The sequence below is a fragment of the Hemiscyllium ocellatum genome, chromosome 28, assembly GCF_020745735.1.
Source record: "Hemiscyllium ocellatum isolate sHemOce1 chromosome 28, sHemOce1.pat.X.cur, whole genome shotgun sequence".
NCBI lineage: Eukaryota > Metazoa > Chordata > Chondrichthyes > Orectolobiformes > Hemiscylliidae > Hemiscyllium > Hemiscyllium ocellatum.
Window position 1 is genome coordinate 39,426,896 of NC_083428.1, and position 18,778 is coordinate 39,445,673.

Here is an 18,778-nt window from a genome sequence, read left to right on the forward strand (position 1 = left end):
TAAGTCATGGAAAATGTACTATATACATACAAACCTCGAATACTTAACCAATACATACAACCTTACATAAATATATTTGTCCTCATCTATGTGCTTATAAAAAAGCAACTACTAACTAAGTATCCCAATGGTAAGTCTAATATTCAGTTACCGTAATACTTCATGCCAAGATCTCACGCAAGATGACTATCAAGAATAAAATCAATTTATAAGTAATACAATCTTCACTGGCTTAAAGAATATTACAGGTCTGGGACAGGATGAAGAATAGCAAAGGTCCTTTGCAGGTCTGAGAGGTGATGAAGGAGAGCAACCAACCCAACCACCCCATGGCTGAACACTTAACTCCCCCTCCCACTCCGCAAATGACACTCGGGTCTTCGGCCTCCTCCATCGCCAGACCCTGGCCACATGATGCCTGGAGGAAGAGCACCTCGTCTTCCGCCTAGAAACCCTCCAACCACACAGGATGGATGTACATTTCTCCAGCTTCCTCATTTCTCCTCCCCCCCCACCTTATCTCAGTCCCAACCCCCAGATTCAGCACCGCCCTCTTGACCTGCAATCTTCTTCCCAACCTCTCCGCCCCCACCCCCTCTCCGGCCCATCACCCTCACCTCCTTCCACATATCGTATTCCCAGCGCCCTGCCCTCAAATTCCCTCCCCACTAACTTTTATCTCGGCCCGCTTGGCACATCAGCCTCATTCCTGAAGAAGGGTTTATGCCCAAAACGTCAATTCTTCTGCTCCTCGGATGCTGCCTGGTCTGCTGTTTTTTTCCAGCACGACATTTTTCAACTTAAAGAATACTACAGGCTAACAACCAAAAGAGAAATGCTGGAAAATCTCAGCAGGTCTGGCAGCATCTGTAAGGAGAGAAAAGAGCTGACATTGCGAGTCTAACTGACCCTTTGTCAAGGGTTTTTACAGACTAACAAAGTGGTCAAAGTAATTAAAACAAATTACTTACATAATATTTTGAAGAAATAAATGTCTGAAAAGAACAACTGTAATGATACATGCAAGACTCACATGTGAGAGTCTGTGTGTGCCTAAAGATTGAACAAGAAATAATTCAAACTATCCTAAAAGGATAGTCATGGAGGTGGTCTATCAAATCTTCATAGCGCATCATCTGCTCTTGAAACAAACAACAAAAGGGAATCCAAATCTACACCAACACACCTTCACACGTTAACTATTTTCACCCAGGTCTACTTTACAATGTCAATTAAAATTGACTTTTTGATCAAGATTAAAAAGCAATGACTTGACATTCAAAGGACCTATGTCACCTCAGAAAAACACCAAGATTCTATCCAAAATACCATTTCAAATAAAGGTTGAAAATGACATTCACCAGCACAGGTAGGCTGTAAGCTAATAAAAATAAGCAATCTTCATATAAACTAATAACGTAATATAGATTTGGCCATGCAATTTGTGAACCCTAATTGCTCTGTCCCCTATCACAAGCCAGGTACAAACAGAGTTTACAAATGGCCTCAAAGCAGAAAGGACTTCCAGTCATGACGTCTGTCCAGTGACCTCACTGAGGAACAGATAAGTGAGCACCAGTGAAGGCGGAATAAAGCTCATTGGAGTTGGTGGCATAGTGGCAATGGCACTAGATAAGTAGTCCAGAGGCTAAGGCCAATATATAAGGAAAATGAGGAGAGAAAGAAAAACGGCACCAAAATTTCTGCATGATAATAATAGATATGAATGTGAGCTGTGCTTGCAAGATCTAGATTGTAATAGAGATCCATGAACAATAAAGAGTCAGCAAGAACTCATTACTTAGGTTAAGGGAATGGGGCTTATGGAGGTAAGGCATGGAAATGGCATTGAGGAGTAGCCATGATATAACTGAATGGCACAGTCAACCAGTTGAATCTGTTTACTTCTGTCGCCACATTTAATACTGTTAGTCTAATTTTTCTTTAATTTGGTAGTTGGTATAAAGAGATTGTTTTGCTGACTGAAATGGAGACTGAATTTGATGTCACTGGGTTAAATAGGGCCATTTAACCCAGTTCCGGTCTGGCCAAGACCTCTGTACAGAACCTAGACTGCAGTTGTGGTGCAGTAAAATCAAGGATTCACATTATTGAGGACTGTTCCTGATTAAACACGGCAGACTTAAAAGAATTCCATTTACCCACTGACAAGGCAATGACTACACACACGTGAAGAAAAAAGTTAGAACACATCATTTCATGCCATACCCAAGTCCAAATCTATCCTGCCACACTAAACTACACATATTACCCTGTATTCGTTCAAAGTTAAAAATCAAACAACACCAGGTTTTAGTCCAACAGGTTTATTTGGAAGCACTAGCTTCTGGAGCACTGTTCCTTCATCAGGTGGTTGTCCATTTATTCATTTGCATAACTCCCCTCAGGTCTCAAATAAACTGGCAGTGCTTCATTCAATGATTTTTCTTCCTTCCCCTATCTAATTTGTACAACCATAGTCAGAGAACGTATCCAGAGCAGACACAGTTAACATATACTTCTATTGGCAATGTAGGCACTATTTCTCTTGACCACAATGGAACATATAACTACACCTTACCAGACAATATTTCTTAGAACAGTTCCAAACCGGGACATTTCATACATTCACTGAAAAGTTACACAGCACAAATGCAAAGTTCAATTCACAAGGTACATTGCCACCTTATACAAGGGGAAAGAGGGGAATGAAAGCCCTAGTAGCATAAAAGGGATTACTGACCCAAGTAAGGTGCATCCGTAGCTCACAATCTTCTACAGACAAAATTAAATCAATATTTTGTTTAAAAAGATTAGTGCGCTTCTTCAAAACAGCTTTATTACTTACATTATCATACAGTGAACCACTGATATCAGCTCCATAGATGGGAGAGACAAACGTCAGATTCTTCCAGTATTTGCGCTCGAGGTCATCAAAATCCATATGCCGTGGCGTACAGTATCTGAAAGGGAAGAGTCAGAGACTAAGTTTACACTTTTTTCAATGAAAGCTGCGGTGTTGAAATTCTCAGTGAGGAAATAAAAATGAACATGTAGAGAGACCATAAAGAGCATAAGTTGGCCATTCAGCCCAGTGAGTCTTCTCTATCACTGAGTGAGATCACACTGATCTGATAATCCTCAGCTCTACTTTCCTGCCTTTGCCCTGTAAGACCCATTCCATAAGTGATTAAAAGTCTGCCCATCTCAGCCTTTAACAACCCTCTGATCAAATATTCCACAGATTCACAACCTTTTCATTGCTATCTTAAATGTGCAACCTCTTTTTCAAACATTTGGTTCTAGAGACTTTCCAACAAAGGGATAGCAACTCTCTGCAATTACCCCATCAAAGCCACCAAGAATCTTGTATGTTTCAATGAGATCATTTCTCATTCAATATGCCAACTAGTACAAGCCCAATCTGTTCAATATCTGTTCATAACAGGGTCCCTTCTATACCTGGTATCAACCTTGTGAACACAGTTTCAGTACTTTTAATTGAAATGTTCTCAAGACAAAGGGTACGGTTAAGCTTTAACCTTCCATTACGAAATACTTGGTGGGCAATTACTAATTACACATAGAAATGAATTACACGTAAAGCTGAAGATTGCAAATTCAGCAAAGGGTGATGGTTGATGCTGTTTCTACATTCAGTTATAATCGCAAAAAGTATTTTCTTTGTTGTAATATTTTAAAAATCTAGTACAACAGTGGATCATGAGTCTAACAAATGCATTCTGTCAACTTCCCGGTGTTAATTCTTACTCTGGTTCAAATGGCTATGGTTTAAGTCTTGCAGCCAAGCAAAATGCATAATCTAGGCTGAAACACATTCAATAATGACAGATATACTGCCATACGTATATCCTTCAGATAAGACAGCACACTGAAGTTGAGACAATGATTTTACCACACGTGGGCAACATCACTCAGTAAACTAATTCAGATCAAAATAAATCATTTTTCAGTTAATCTCATTGCTGATTGCAGGATATTAGCCAGGTTGATGCATTCAAATCAACATTTCAGAGCAGAGTCTTGCAGACCTGCACCACTTCCCAGTGATTACAATAAAGCCAACCAATATTCCACATATTTCCATAACTGCTTCTTCAGCTAAAAAATGACATTGATTGGTCCAGGTTGTGTGTTAATCAAATTTCCCACTAAGCTCATCAGGACGAGCTGCCAAGTGAAATTCAAAATCCTGGGGCTGAATTTTTGCTCTGTGGCTGGGACCAAAAAATAATAAAGACAGAAGACAACCTTTGATGGTTAATGAGCAAATAACATCAAGGAGGACAGCAAGAGCTTCTTTAAATATATAAAAATGAAGAGTGAAGCTAAAGAGAATATAGACTTCTTGAAGAATGATGCTGGGGAAACAATAATGGCAAACCAGGAAATGGAAGATGAGTTGACTAAATGCTTTGCATCAGCCTTTACAGTAGAGGACACTAATAACATTCCAAAATTACTAAACATTCAAGGGGACAAAAGAGGAGAAAACAAACATCACTAAGTAAACACATTCTTGGGAAACTAATGGGGCTAAAGATGAATGGGTTACATGGAGCTGATGGGACGCATCTTATGACATGGAAGTAAGTAGCTACAGAGAGAATGGATACACTAGTCGCAATCTTCTAGGTGTTTCTTAGATTCCAGACAAGTCCCAGAGGATTGGACAAATGCCAACATAATGCATTTATTAAAAAGCAGACAAAAAAAAAGAGCTAACTATAAACCATTTGGGGTCAATATCTGCTATTGAGAAACTATGAGAGTATTATAAAAAGACACGGTAGCAGAGGATTCAGAAATGCATAATATTGTAAATCAGTGTCAGCATGGCGTCACAAAGGGGAAATCATGCCTGACAAACTTACTAGGAATTCTTTGAGGTGATAACAAGCAGGATAAAAAGGAAAGTAGTGGATATAATATATAATGTTTTTCAGAAAGTATTTGACATCAGGCTCCTGAAGATACGAGCCTATGGTGTTAGAGGTAATATATAAACATGGATAGAGGATTGGGTAGCTAAGAGAAGACAGGATTGGGATGAGCAGTGCATTTTCAGGATGGCAACCTGTAACTAGTGGTGTGTCAGAGATCAGTGCTGGGGTCACAATTATTTACAATATATATTAATGACCTGAATGAAGAAAGTGCATGTACTATGGCCAGGTTTATGGACGGCACAGAAAGGAAAAAGTGATACAAATGACAAAAAGCACTGGTAAAGTGAGTGGGCAAAAACTTGGCTGATTTAATATAACATAGGCAAACAGGAGGTTATGCACTTTAGTAGGATGAATATAGAAGCCAAATACACACCGCATTGTTATAACACAGTAGTTGTGTTCCCGTGCAATGCCATTTTATAGAAAATCACAACAGAAATAACAGGGCCTATGGGTAAAACAGGGCTAGGGACAAACCACCAAAAATATCAGTAAAAAAATCGAAACAAAAACACTAGTTAGCCTAACACAAACAATACCACAGTCTAAGTCAAATGTTAAAATCATATTTTAATGAAATAAAACAAATAAATGAAACACTTTAAAGGAGTTAGAGTTTGCTGAGTTATAGTTGTATTAAGATAGGGGCTGAGGGTTGTCAGCACCGTTACATTCCAGTGCAGGGTTATAATGAAAGAAAATATTTAGTCCGAAAGTGGTTGGCTATGGTTTATTGTCCTCAGACTGTTTCTTGGGGATTGACTTAAAAGAGGCACCTAGTTTTTGCTGCTTTGCCATCTTTCTTCTTTCATGAAGATGCTGTTCATAGGGTGCTAGATAAGATTTTATGCCACAAACTGCTATCCTACTGCATTCTGCACTGCAGTTATCATCTGCTTCTCAACTTCCCTCAGGATAGAAGACAAAACAGAAATGAAAAATTCTCATGGTGCTGCATCGTGCACTACTTCATCTTCATCTCGAGCTTAAATTTCCCCTGTAAACCAGGCCCCACTCCTTCAAACACAAATTGTTTTGCAAGAGCAATACTGTTCTTTGATTGCTGGAAGCTCCTCTGATGGTTGAACACCTTTAAAATCATGAAACAAAATCTGGGAGAAACTTCCGCCAAATCATATGCAATAATAGTAGCGAGCCTAACACAAACAATAGCAGTCTAAGTCAATGTTAAAATCATATTTTAACAAAATAATACAAAAATGTAACACTTTAAAAGGCGTTTGACTTTGCTGACTCTCAGTACTGTATTAAGACATCACCCCAGGTCTTCACAATGATGTCAATAACATTCTTAACCAGGTGTTAAAACACCTCCAAAAACACTAAAATGCCCTCATTATCCCCCACAGTAGATGCAATCAACTTCCTGGATTTGCACCTTCAATAATAAGTTTTAAAAGCTGCTATTGCACACTGGTCCATGGGTTGAAGGAGTGAGGTTGTGTTCAGTATTTCAGAAAGCTCAAATGATGGGAGGACGAGTTGGTGCATTGTCCAGAATGAGGAGATTCTTAAAGACCAAACTTTTCCCTCCAGCAATAATTTCTAAAATCATCCTCAAAAACATCAACAGTAAGGTCAGAAAAAATCTGCCCCTTCATCCAACCTCTTTTGCTTGTCCTGAATTAGGGTGGACCAGGGATGGAATCGCATAATAGCCAACGAGTTCGCATTTTTAAAAAAACATTTCCTAATTCATCAATCACAAAATTACATTGACGTCATAATAGGAGAATGATCTGTATCAAAATGAAACAATGCTGCAAAAGGCTTTAGAAGAGGGATTTCAGAGTCCTAACTTCCCTGGTTAACCACGGATCACAAAATTTCTAATTTCAGTGGATAAGGAAAATGGAATATTGCCATTATTTCAAAGGGAATGAGTATAAAAGTAAGAAAATTTTGCTAAAACCATACAAGGTACTAGTCAGACCTTGGAAGATAGAATGAAAGGTGATTATATTGGAACACTGAAGATTCTTAAAGGAATTGACAATACAAATGCTAAGACACACCTTCCCCTGCAACCGCCAAAAAAGGTATAACAGCTGCCCATTTACCTTCTCCCTCCTCAGTATCCATACCTTCCAGGTGAAGTTGCGTTTCACCTGCACTTCTCAAAGTAGTCTAATGCATTCATTGCTCACAACAGAAACAAAGTGTTGGGCTAATGGTAAGATTCTTGATAGTATAGATGAACAGAGATCTGTGTCCATGTACATCGATCCCTTCAAGTAGCCACCCAGGTTGATAGGGTTGTTCGGGCAGCATACGATGCGTTAGCTCTTCTTGGTAGCAGGATTGAGTTTCAGAGCCATGAGGTCATGCTGCAGCTGTACAAAACTCTGGTGCGGCCGCACTTGGGAGTATTGCACACAGTTCTGGTCACCATGTTATAGGAAGGACGTGGAATCTTTGGAAAGCATTCAGAGGACATTTACTAGGATGTTGCCTGGTATAGAGGGAAGGTCTTACGAGGAAAGGCTGAGGGACTTGAGGCCGTTTTTGTTAGAGAGAAAGCGGTTGAAGAGTGACTTAATTGAGACACAAGATAATCAGTGTTAATAGGGTGGACAGGGAGAGCCTTTTTCCTCGGATGGTGATGACAAGCATGAGGGGACATAGGTTTAAATTGAGGGGCAATACACAGAGGACACATGTCAGAGGCAGTTTATTTACTCAGTAGTAGGGGCATGTACCGCCCTGCCTGCGATAGGAGTAATCTCACCATAGAGTCATAGAGATGTACAGCATGGAAACAGACCCTTCGGTCCAACCCATCCATGCCGACCAGATATCCCAAAATCTAGTCCCACCTGCCAGCACCCGGCCCATTTCCCTCCAAACCCTTCCTATTCATATACCCATCCAAATGCCTTTTAAATGTTGCAATTGTACCAGCCTCCACCACATCCTCTGGCAGCTCATTCCATACACGTACCACCCTCTGCATGAAAAGGTTGCCCCTTAGGTCTCTTTCATATCTTTCTCCTCTCAACCTAAACCTATGCCCTCTAGTTCTGGACTCCCTGACTCCAGGGAAAATACTTTGTCTATTTATCCTATCTATGCCTCTCAATTTTGTAAACCTCTAAGGTCACCCCTCAGCCTCCGATGCTCCAGGGAAAACAGCCCCAGCCTTTTCAGCCGCTCCCTGTAGCTCAGATTCTCCAACCCTGGCAACATCCTTGTAAATCTTTTCTGAACCCTTTCAAGTTTCACAACATCTTTCCAATAGAATTGCACACAATTTTCCAACAGTGGCCTAACCAATGAACTGTACAGCGCAACTCCTGTACTCAATACTTTGACCAATAAAGGAAAGCATATCAAACGTCTTCTTCACTATCCTATCTAACTGCGACTCCACTTTCAAGGAGCTATGAACCTGCAGTCCAAGGTCTCTTTGTTCAGCAACACTCCCTAGGAATTTACCATTAAGTGGAGAAGTCCTCCTAAAATTTGCTTTCCCAAAATGCAACACCTCACATTTATCTAAATTAAACTCCATCTGCCACTTCTCAGCCCAGTGGCCTATCTGGTCAAGATCCTGTTGTAATCTGAGGTAACCCTCATCATTGTCCACTACACCTCCAATTTTGGCGTCATCTGCAAACTTACTAACTGTACCTCTTATGCTCACATCCAAATAATTTATGTAAATGACAAAAAGTAGAGGGCCCAGCACCGATCCTTGTGGCACTTCACTGATCACAGGCCTCCAGTCTGAAAAACAACCCTCCACCACCACCCTCTTTCTTCTACCTTTGAGTCAGTTCTATATTCAAATGGCTAGTTCTCCCTTTATTCCATGATATCTAACCTTGCTAATCAGACTTCCATGGGGAACCTTCTCGAACGCCTTACTGAAGTCCATATAGATCACATCTATCTTCTTTGTTACTTCTTCAAAAAACTCAATCAAGTTTGTGAGACATGATTTCCCACGCACAAAGCCACGTTGACTATCCCGAATCAGGCCTTGCCTTTCCAAATACGTGTACATCCTGTCCCTTAGGATTCCCTCCAACAACTTGCCCACCACCAAGGTCAGGCTCACCGGTCTATAGTTCCCTGGCTCCGTCTTTATCACCCTTCTTAAACAGTGGCACCACGTTTGCCAACCTCCAGTCTTCCAGCACCTCATCTGTGACGATCGATGATACAAATATCTCAGCAAGAGGCCCACAAGTGTTCTCGGGTACACCTGATCAGGTCCTGGGGATTTATCCACCTTTAACCTTTTCAAGACATCCAGCTCTTCCTCCTCTGTAATCTGGACATTTTGCAAGATGTCACCATCTATTTCCCTACAGTCTATACCTTCCATATCCTTTTCCACAGTAAATACTGATGCAAAATACTCATTTAGTATCTCCCCCATTTTCTGTGGCTCCACACAAAGGCCACCTTGATGATCTTTGAGGGGCCCTATTCTCTCCCTAGTTACCATTTTGTACTTAATATATTTGTAAAAACCCTTTGGATGCTCCTTCATTCTGTTTGCCAAAGCTATCTCATGTCCCCGTTTTGCCCTCCTGATGTCCCTCTTAAGTGTACTCCTACTTCCTTTCTACTCTTCTAAGGAATCACTCGATCTATCGTGTCTAAAACCTGACATATGGTTCCTTCTTTTTCCTTGACCAAACCCTCAATTTCTTTAGTCATCCAGCATTCCCGACACCTACCAGCCTTCCCTTTCACCCTGACAGGAATACACTTTCTCTGAATTCTTGTTCTCTCATTTCTGAAGGTTTCCCATTTTCCAGCCGTCCCTATACCTGCGAACATCTGCTTCCAATCAGCTTTCAAACGTTCTTGCCTAATACCGTCAAGATTCACCTTTCTCCAATTTAGAACTTCAACTTTCAGATCTGATCTATCCTTTTCCATCACTATTTTAAATCTAATGGAATTATGATCGCTGGCCCCAAAGTGCTCCCCCACTGACACCTCAGTCACCTGCCCTGCCTTATTTCCCAAGAGGAGGTCAAGTTTTGCACCTTCTCTAGTAGGCACATCCACATACTGAATCAGAAAATTGTCTTGTACACACTTAAATTCCTCTGCATCTAAACCTTTAACACCTTGGCAGTCCCAGTCGATGTTTAGAACGTTAAAACTACCACCATAACTACCCTATTATTCTTACAGATAACCGAGATCTCCTTACAAGTTTGTTTCTCAATTTCCCTCTGACTATTGGGGGGGGGGGGGGGGGGTCTATAATACAATCCCAATAAGGTGATCATCCCTTTTTTATTTCCCAGTTCCACCCAAATAATTTCCCTGGATGTATTTCTGGGAATATCCTTCCTCAGCACAGCTGTAATGCTATCCCTTATCAAAATGGCCACTCCCCCTCCTCTCTTGCCTCCCTTTCTATCTTTCCTGTAGCATCTGTATCCTGGAACATTAACCTGCCAGTCCTGTCCATCCCTGAGACATGTTTCCATAACTGCTATGATATCCCAGCCCCACGTTCCTAACCATGCCCTGAGTTCATCTGCCTTCCCTGTTAGGCCCCTTGCATTGAAAAAAAATGCAGTTTAATTTATTAGTCCCACCTTGTCCCTGCCTGCCCTGACCATTTGACTCACTTCTGTTCACAGCTGTACCCATCTCAGATTTCTCTCTTTCCTCACTATCTCCCCACTTTACTGGTTTAAATCCTCCTGAGCAGCTCCAGCAAATCTCCCTGCCAGTATATTAGTCCCCTTCCAATTTAGATGCAATCTGTCCTTCTTGTACAGGTCACTTCTACCCCAAAAGAGATTCCAATGATCCAAAAAATGTGAATCCCTCTCCCATACACTAACTCCTCAGTCATACATTCATCTGCTCTAACCTCCTATTCCTGCCCTCACTAGCTTGTAGCACTGGGAGTAATCCAGACATTACTACCCTTGAGGACACACTTAAATTTCTACCTAACTCTGTCATCTCCCTTCAGAATCTCAACCTTTTCCCTTCCAATGTGGACAATGTCCTCCTGCTGGCCCCTCTCCCCCGTGAGAGTATTCTGCACCCTCAGACATCCTTGATCCTAGCACCAGAGAAACAACACACCATTTGGCTTTTTCTCTGCTGGCCACAGAAACGTCTGTCTGTACCTCTGACTACAGAATCCCCGAACACAATTGATCTCTTGGAAGCCGACGTACCCCTCGTTGCATGACAGCCAGTCTCAATACCAGAAACTTGGCTGTTTGTGCTACGTTCCCCTGAGAATTCATCACCCCCTACATTTTCCAAAACAGCATACCTGTTTGAAATGGGTATATCCACAAAAGACTCCTGCACGAGCTTCCTACCTCCTTTACCCTTCCAGGAGTTAACCCATGTGTGTGACTGTATCAGAGACTGTCCCCCTTCCTATAACTGCCATCCATCACATACTGTTGCTGTTGCAAATTCCTCATCGCTTTTATCTGTCTCTCCAACTGATCCATTCGATCTGATAAGATTCGCATCCAACAGCATTTTTGGCAGATATAATCTGCAGTAACCCTTAAACTCTCTTTAAACTCCCACATCTGACAAGAAATACATATCACTGCAAAGGCCATTTTTGCTCCTTCACAATCTACAGACCCAGAAAATAACACCATCTTATTCCTCTACAAACACTGCCCCAGGTTAAATTAATAGTTATGGCTTATATTTTAAGTTTAATCAAGAGACTTATCTCCAAAAATAATCAAAAAAGAATCCACTATACTCACTACTGCAGCCTCTCTCCGACAGACTTAAAACAATTAACTTATCTGATTCTGTGCCATGAACTTCACCCAACAGTTCCTCCAAGATTAGTTGTGAATTTCACGGTTCGTTAATTTTTCCAGATGCACTGCGATGTCCAGCGATACACTAATTCAAACAGCAAAGGCAGTAACAGTGCAGGTTTTCTCTCTCTCTCCTGCACTGTCCTCACCATGCAACTTTAAAATGGTCATTGGATAAACATATAGGTGAAAATGGAATAGTGTAGGTTAGATGGGCTTCAGATCGATTTCACAGATCAGCACAACATTAAGAGCCAATGGGCTTGCACTGCACTGTAATGTTCTACGTCAATGTGGTCTCTTCTACAATGGGGAAATGGAGCAGAGACTGGGTGACCACTTTGCAGAACATCCTCATTCTGCCCACAACAAAAAAAGAGACCCTGAGTTTCCAGTTGCCTGCCACTTTAACACACCACCCTGCTCCCTGGCCAACATCAAATCCTTACAGTGTGGATACAGGTCCTTCGGCCCAACAAGTCCACACCAAACCTCCGAAGAGCAACGCACCGAGACCCACTCCCCCACCCCAATACTCTTCATTCACCCCTGAACACACTGGACATTTTAGCACAGCTAATTCACCTAACCTACACATCTTTGGACTGAGGGGAGGGAAACCAGAACACTCAGGAAACCCATACAAACATGGGGAGAATGTGCAAACTACACAGATAGTCGCCAGAGGCTAGAATCGAACCAGGATCCCTGGCGCTGAGAAGCAACTGTGCTAACCACTGAGAAACCATACCACCCCTTATTTGAAAAAACAACCACCCACTCACACTCATTCCCCTTGCTTATTACTCGACATTTACCTCTGACTAATGCAACTAGCCTATACATCCGTGAACACTATGGGTAACTTAGCACGACCAATTCACCTAACCTGCACATCTTTGGATTGTGGGGGAAAACACAGAAAAAGCATCTCCACATAGATAAGGGGAGTACGGGCAAACTAACACAGACAGTCGCCAGAGTCTGGAATTGAAACAGGCACCCTGGCGTTGTGAGGTAACTGTGCTAACCACTGAGCCACCATGCCACTGCTGGAGTGCTGCTGTCTGTCTCTTTGCTGCAGTGTTCCAACAAAGATCAGCACAAGGTGGAAGAACAACACCTCATTTTCCACTTGGAGACCCTGCAGCCCTCTGGACTCCATATAAGGTTCAATAATTTTAGGGTCTAAACCCCTTATGTCCTAGCCCTCTACCACACATAGCCTGCCATTACACACAATCTACTGTCAGCCACTAACAGTCTCTGTTTACACCTATTCAACCTCCCAGCCAAATAGTTATCACCTCCTTGGTCTGTCCAACTGTTTGCTCTTTCTTTGAGCTCTACCTCTCTCCTATTATTTAATCCTGCCCGACCGGTTGAGCTTTGCCAGCAACTTCTGTTTTTGTTGCTGTTGTGGATGCAGAAAGGTTTTCTCCCTCGTGTGGGTGAGTCCAGGACCAAATGACAAATCTCAGATTAAGACGTCACACAAAGACAAAAATGAGTAGGAATTTCTTCTCTCAGAAGCTTGTGAATCTGTGGCTTTCTTTACCACAGAGGGTTACAGAGACTGGAACATTAAGTACATTCAAGCCAGAGATGGACATTTTTTCTAAAATGAATCAGGGAATCAGAGAAAGTCAGGGAAAGCCAATAAAGTGGAACTGAGAATCCGACCAGCCATGATCAGAATGGTAGAGCAGACCCAATGAGCTGAATGGCCTAGTTGTGATCCCAAGTCTTACTGTCTTATATGATACCATAGAGCTAATAGGTTCTGAACTGAGGGATACAGCTTGACAACAACATTCTGCATGACTCCTGATCAGGTGACCATAGCTTGTGTCAGATTAGTACTGCAGAAAATCGCGTATCCTGCGATGAAACAGCATCAAAAAAGTGGGTGTCTCGCATGAAAAGGTACCAGAATGTGCCTAGCTGTCTGCACTCACTTTGCTCTTCAAAACCCCTCTTAAAAAGGAGGAATAAAACACCCTCAAAGACTGTGAGGGGACAAACTCTCAGTGAAACGAAAGACCTTAACCCTTTCTCATCAGTAAGCCAACAATTACCTCATCGGCAAAGTGCTATGAAAAATGAAAAGGAAGAGATACAAAGCAAATCGTGGAATTCTGAGGTGCCACTGGCACTATGATTTGTTACCAATCACTACAGTCAGCTAGCCATCACTATGCTTCAGCATCTCCCAGCAGCGTGTCTAAAAACTGCCCAGAAGCATGAACACACCACGAAACAGAACGCCAGCCAGTGACAGGTTACCAAAGGCTTGTCCACCTCTGGCCTTCACCCTCATAGGCAGCTAAAATTTCATACCTAGATTCTAGCATATTAAATAGAACATAAATTTGTAAGAACTTAGCATTAGTTTGCCTAGTTAACACTCCCATGAACTTTGTTTTAAAACTATCTAATTTCGTGGTCATATTTATCATTTCACTGCATTAATTTTCAGATTTTTCTTTCATCATATGCAATATATTTAATCTTATTTCTCTGTGGTCTTGTTTTACCATTAGTATTTGTTCTCATGATCTGAGAAAATTTCTCTGCTTTTATGTCGAGGACACCCTTCCTTCGGTGTATTTTAACATCCTTCAACTGCAATTTTAATTGGCCAAATAACCCACTTACAAAATTACTTCTTTGCCTTGTACTAACCTTTCTACATGCGCGCGCGTACACACACACACACACACACACACACACACACACACACACACGGTGTATTCTGCACAATTATTTTGAAGCATTCCATTAAATGAGGTTTAAGCAATACAGCCGATGTATTTCCTGTGTACTCCTTCCAGTGTTGTATTTTCCAAATTATTATTTTGGTCTGGATCTTTAAATCTTATTGTGACCTAATGATCCTTCAACATTCTACTACTTGAACTAATTCAGTACTTATCAAAAAATAAAATCTCAATTCAAAATTTCTCACAGGTTTATTAGCACTTTCCTTTATGAAAAAGGTTGAAAAAGTTTTCATACTTTTCACTGTTGGCCAGCTTCCTGTACTCTCCAACAGTCATGGATTTCTTCTGAATGTTGTATTGTGTGAAAAGCCCAGATTGGCCAGTCACTACCTGTTGAATTGGAGCTGGGATGGTCATATCATCAATATCGTCATAGGACTTTCTTGGTTTCCACTCCTTGGGGGGAATAACCTGAAAGCAGAGTGCATCAATCATTTAGCAGAAAAAAGTTCAAGTTATTTCATACCTAGAACATCTATCATTGATCTGTGGGCTGAGAGTGAAGCAGAATCTGAAAACTCAGGCAGGGGACACAAATTCAAAAGGTAATAGCCTCAGTCAAAAGAACATTTCTGTATTATTGCATTAAGACCACTGGATTTTAACAAATGGCACGTTTTAAACTGTTTCTTTTGATTCAAGATAAAAGCAGCAGTTGGGAGAGTGGATGTGACCACTTAAAGAATCTAGGAGAAAACGAGGACTCCAGTGCCATACTTTTCAACACTTAAAAGAACCAGCCTGGGCATAAATCCATAAAACTTAATACTAATATGTATCAAGAGAGAAATCCACATGACTTCGCAGTCATTTGGGGGGGGCGGTGGTATAAGAGATCCAGGTCAAAACTTACTGAAAAGGGTGAGAATTTTATTACCTTGACTTAAAAGGGGAGGCAACTGTTCTTGTTGCATTCAGATTCACAACAGTTATGGGGAAGACAACTCAGAACAAGTGGTGCCAAGTCAAGCAGGAGGAAATAACTTTCTGGTTTAATTTCAGAGTTCTGGTAAGATTGGCTCCCTTACCCAAGGAGATAAAATACTTGTGGTGAGGAATTTAAAATCAAAGAGTCACCACTAGATGATCTTACTAGATGAAAGGTCATTTGAGTAAAGGGTCTTTGCTTAAAAGGATACTTGAAGATTCACCCTGAGGCAGCTGGGAGAAAAGATATTGTTAAAGCAGAGAGGAATTTGGCAGTTTAAACAGGATGACATTTCTGCGGAGAATATGACGTGATATGTAAACATGGCATGTGGTGAGGTGGAGCTTTCAATTGTATTAATAATTTAATAGGTATATTTTCTGCTGTTTAGTGCAAATGGGGTCCACACTTACATTTCCCCTTTTAACACCATTTCCTTTTAACGTTGTTCAGTAATTAAGACTGGAAATCTGAGCATTGAAAGATTCATTTAACGCTGTTTAATACAGTACTTTAATCCGATTGGCACCATTTCTCTCTTCAGACTGGAGGTCTCTCCTAGCAATTCAACTTGCATCCCAGCCAGAAGCTAAGGGCTGACCTTACAGAGGTTTATAAAATTATGAGGGTAAATAGACAAAGTCTTTTCCCTTGGGTGGGAGAGTCCAGAACTAGAGGGCATAGGTTTAGAGTGAGAGGGGCAAGATATAAAAGGGACCTAAGGGGCAACTTTTTCCACACAGAGGGTGTTGGATGTATGGAGAGAGCTGCCAGAGGAAGTGGAGGAGGCTGGTACAATTACGTCTTTTAAAAGGCATCTGGACAGGTATATGAATAGGAAGGGTTTAGAGGGATATGGGCCAGGCTGGAAAATGAGACTAGATTAGGTTAGGATATCTGGTTGGCTTGGACGAGCTGGACTGAAGGGTCTGTTTCCATGCTGTATATCTCCATAACTCTATGAGACCATCAATCTTGGCACACCCCTTCCTCCCTCAAGGGGATGTCTCAAATTTCAAGGCCCCCTCAGCAGTCCGTGAGGGAGAGGACATCAGACAGCTCCCCTATGTTTACCAACCAGTCGAAACCCATGATTCTCCACAGAAATTATGCAACGCTGGCCACTAAAACAGGGAAAAGCAGCTGAAGAAAATTTCAGTGACACCTTTCTGGTCAGTTGGAGGGACAGGAAGGTCAAAGCCCCAGAGCCATCCAACCCAAATGTAGCATGGTAGCCCACAAACCAACAACTACACTAAGACAACTACTGACAAGTATAAAGGATTCCAAACCCACAACTAACACAATCAACATTATGTACAAAATACTATGTAAAGACTGCCACAAACATTACATAGGGCAAACCAGCAGAAAACTAGCCATCAGGGTACACTAATATTAAGTAGCCAACAAGAGACATCAACTATCACTTGTGTCCATACACACAGACAAAAGGAGGACACCAATTCACCAAGTGGGACAACGTTTCCATCCGAAGACAAGTCAAACAAAGATACGCAAGGAATACCTCAAGGTCTGGCACTCAATCCAAAACTCCGTTAACATGTAAAGTTAGACCCCAAATATCAACCACTGAGAAACAAACCAGAAATGATGCCAGCCACTTCAACAACCGGGACAGAACGCCAACGCTTCGCTGGAGGCACACTGATATATGGTGACAACGTGTCTGCAAACAAACTTACCAGCTCAGCAAGTAAGTTAACCACCTCACATTTCAAAATATAAAGTATTTCAAAACACAAATTTTGATTTAAGTGCATAGGAGATTAACTATTTAAAATACAGGTCTTGCTGTATGTCAGCTTACAGGGTACAGTCGCATTGTTTTATTTTTTCATTGTTCAGGCCCTATGGAACCTAAGGCCAGTTTTAAATGTGATCCCTGATTGAAAATTAATGTTTCACTAATAGTCTTTTCACATACAAGTTGGGATTTTCAGATACAACTTGAATTGAAGACATTGAGTTACCATTAAGGAGGAGAAAGTGAGGACTGCAGATGCTGGAGATCAGAGCTGAAAAATATGTTGCTGGAAAAGCGCAGCAGGTCAGGTAGCATCCAAGGAGCAGGAGAATCGACCTTTCGGGCATCAGCCCTTCTTCAGGAATGAGGAGGGTGTGCCAAGCAGGCTAAGATAAAAGGTAGAGAGGAGGGACTTGGGGGAGGGGCATTGGGAATGCGATAGGTGGGAGGTTAATGTGAGGGTGATAGGCCGGGAAGAAGATTGCTGGTCAAGAAGGTGGTGCTGAGTCTGAGGGTTGGGACTAAGATAAGGTGGGGGGAGGGGAAATGAGGAAGCTGGAGAAATCTGCATTCATCCCTTGTGGTTGGAGGGTTCCTTGGCGGAAGATGAGGCGCTCTTCCTGCAGGCGTCATGTTGCCATGGTCTGGCAATGGAGGAGACCAAGGACCTGCATGTCCTTGGCAGAGTGGGAGGGGGAGTTAAAGTGTTGAGCCACAGGGCGGTTGGGTTGGTTGGTGCGGGTGTTCATTAAGTTTGTTTGCAGACACGTTGTCACGATACTAAATAACATCAGTGTGCCTCCAGCGAAGCGTTGGTGTTCTGTCCTGGTTGTTGAAGTGGCTGGCATCATTTCTGGTTTGTTTCTCAGTGGTTGATATTTGGGGTCTAACTCTACATGTTAACGGAGTTTTGGATTGAGTGCCAGACCTTGAGGAATTCCTGTGCGTATCTTTGTTTGCGAGTTACCATGAAGTCAAGTTCAGTTGATACTGATTTTAGTTTGTTAAAGTTCTTGGTTTGTGAAATGTTGCCACATTTTCTTTTCTTTGGTCAATGGAACATTTCATAATTTTAAAAAGTTATTCAGTCTCAAAGATAATAGAACAGAGAAACAGAAAATGAAACATGTGCATATCTACTGGCAATATAACAAAAACTTCTTTTGCACAATCTAAAATTGGACTAACTACCTTCACAAGCATCATGTTCCAGAGTTCATACATCTTAATCTAAATTTTCCTATTTGTATTTTCTTCCTCAAACCAAAAACTGAATTTTCTAATATCTGTTGCCATAGCAACAAAACATTTCAATACATTTTCACTTGAGTATTTTCAAAAGTTTTCCTAACTAATTTGAAATTTATGTCACATGAAAACAGGGTGGTTATGGTGTTTAGCACACTTGCCTTCATTGCTCAGATCTGAGTATAGGAATTGGGATATCAAGTTTTGGTTGTACTTTGAGGAGGACTTTGGTGAGGCCTCTGCAGGAGTATTATATATAGTCTGGTCGCCCT

General features: G+C 41.5%; 1 protein-coding gene across 4 annotated transcripts in view; it reads right to left on the reverse strand.

Moving 5' to 3' along the window:
• The window catches only part of kdm4b (lysine (K)-specific demethylase 4B), a 509,300-nt gene that overhangs the window by 390,075 nt on the left and 100,447 nt on the right, over positions 1 to 18,778 (reverse strand). For all 4 annotated transcript variants that reach the window (XM_060846205.1, XM_060846207.1, XM_060846206.1 and 1 more), the window contains exons 4-5: positions 14,798 to 14,973; positions 2,849 to 2,963 (exon numbers count right to left, since the gene is read on the reverse strand). In XM_060846205.1, the coding sequence (XP_060702188.1) occupies positions 2,849 to 2,963; positions 14,798 to 14,973 (291 nt within the window). The remainder of the gene's footprint in view (positions 1 to 2,848; positions 2,964 to 14,797; positions 14,974 to 18,778) is intronic.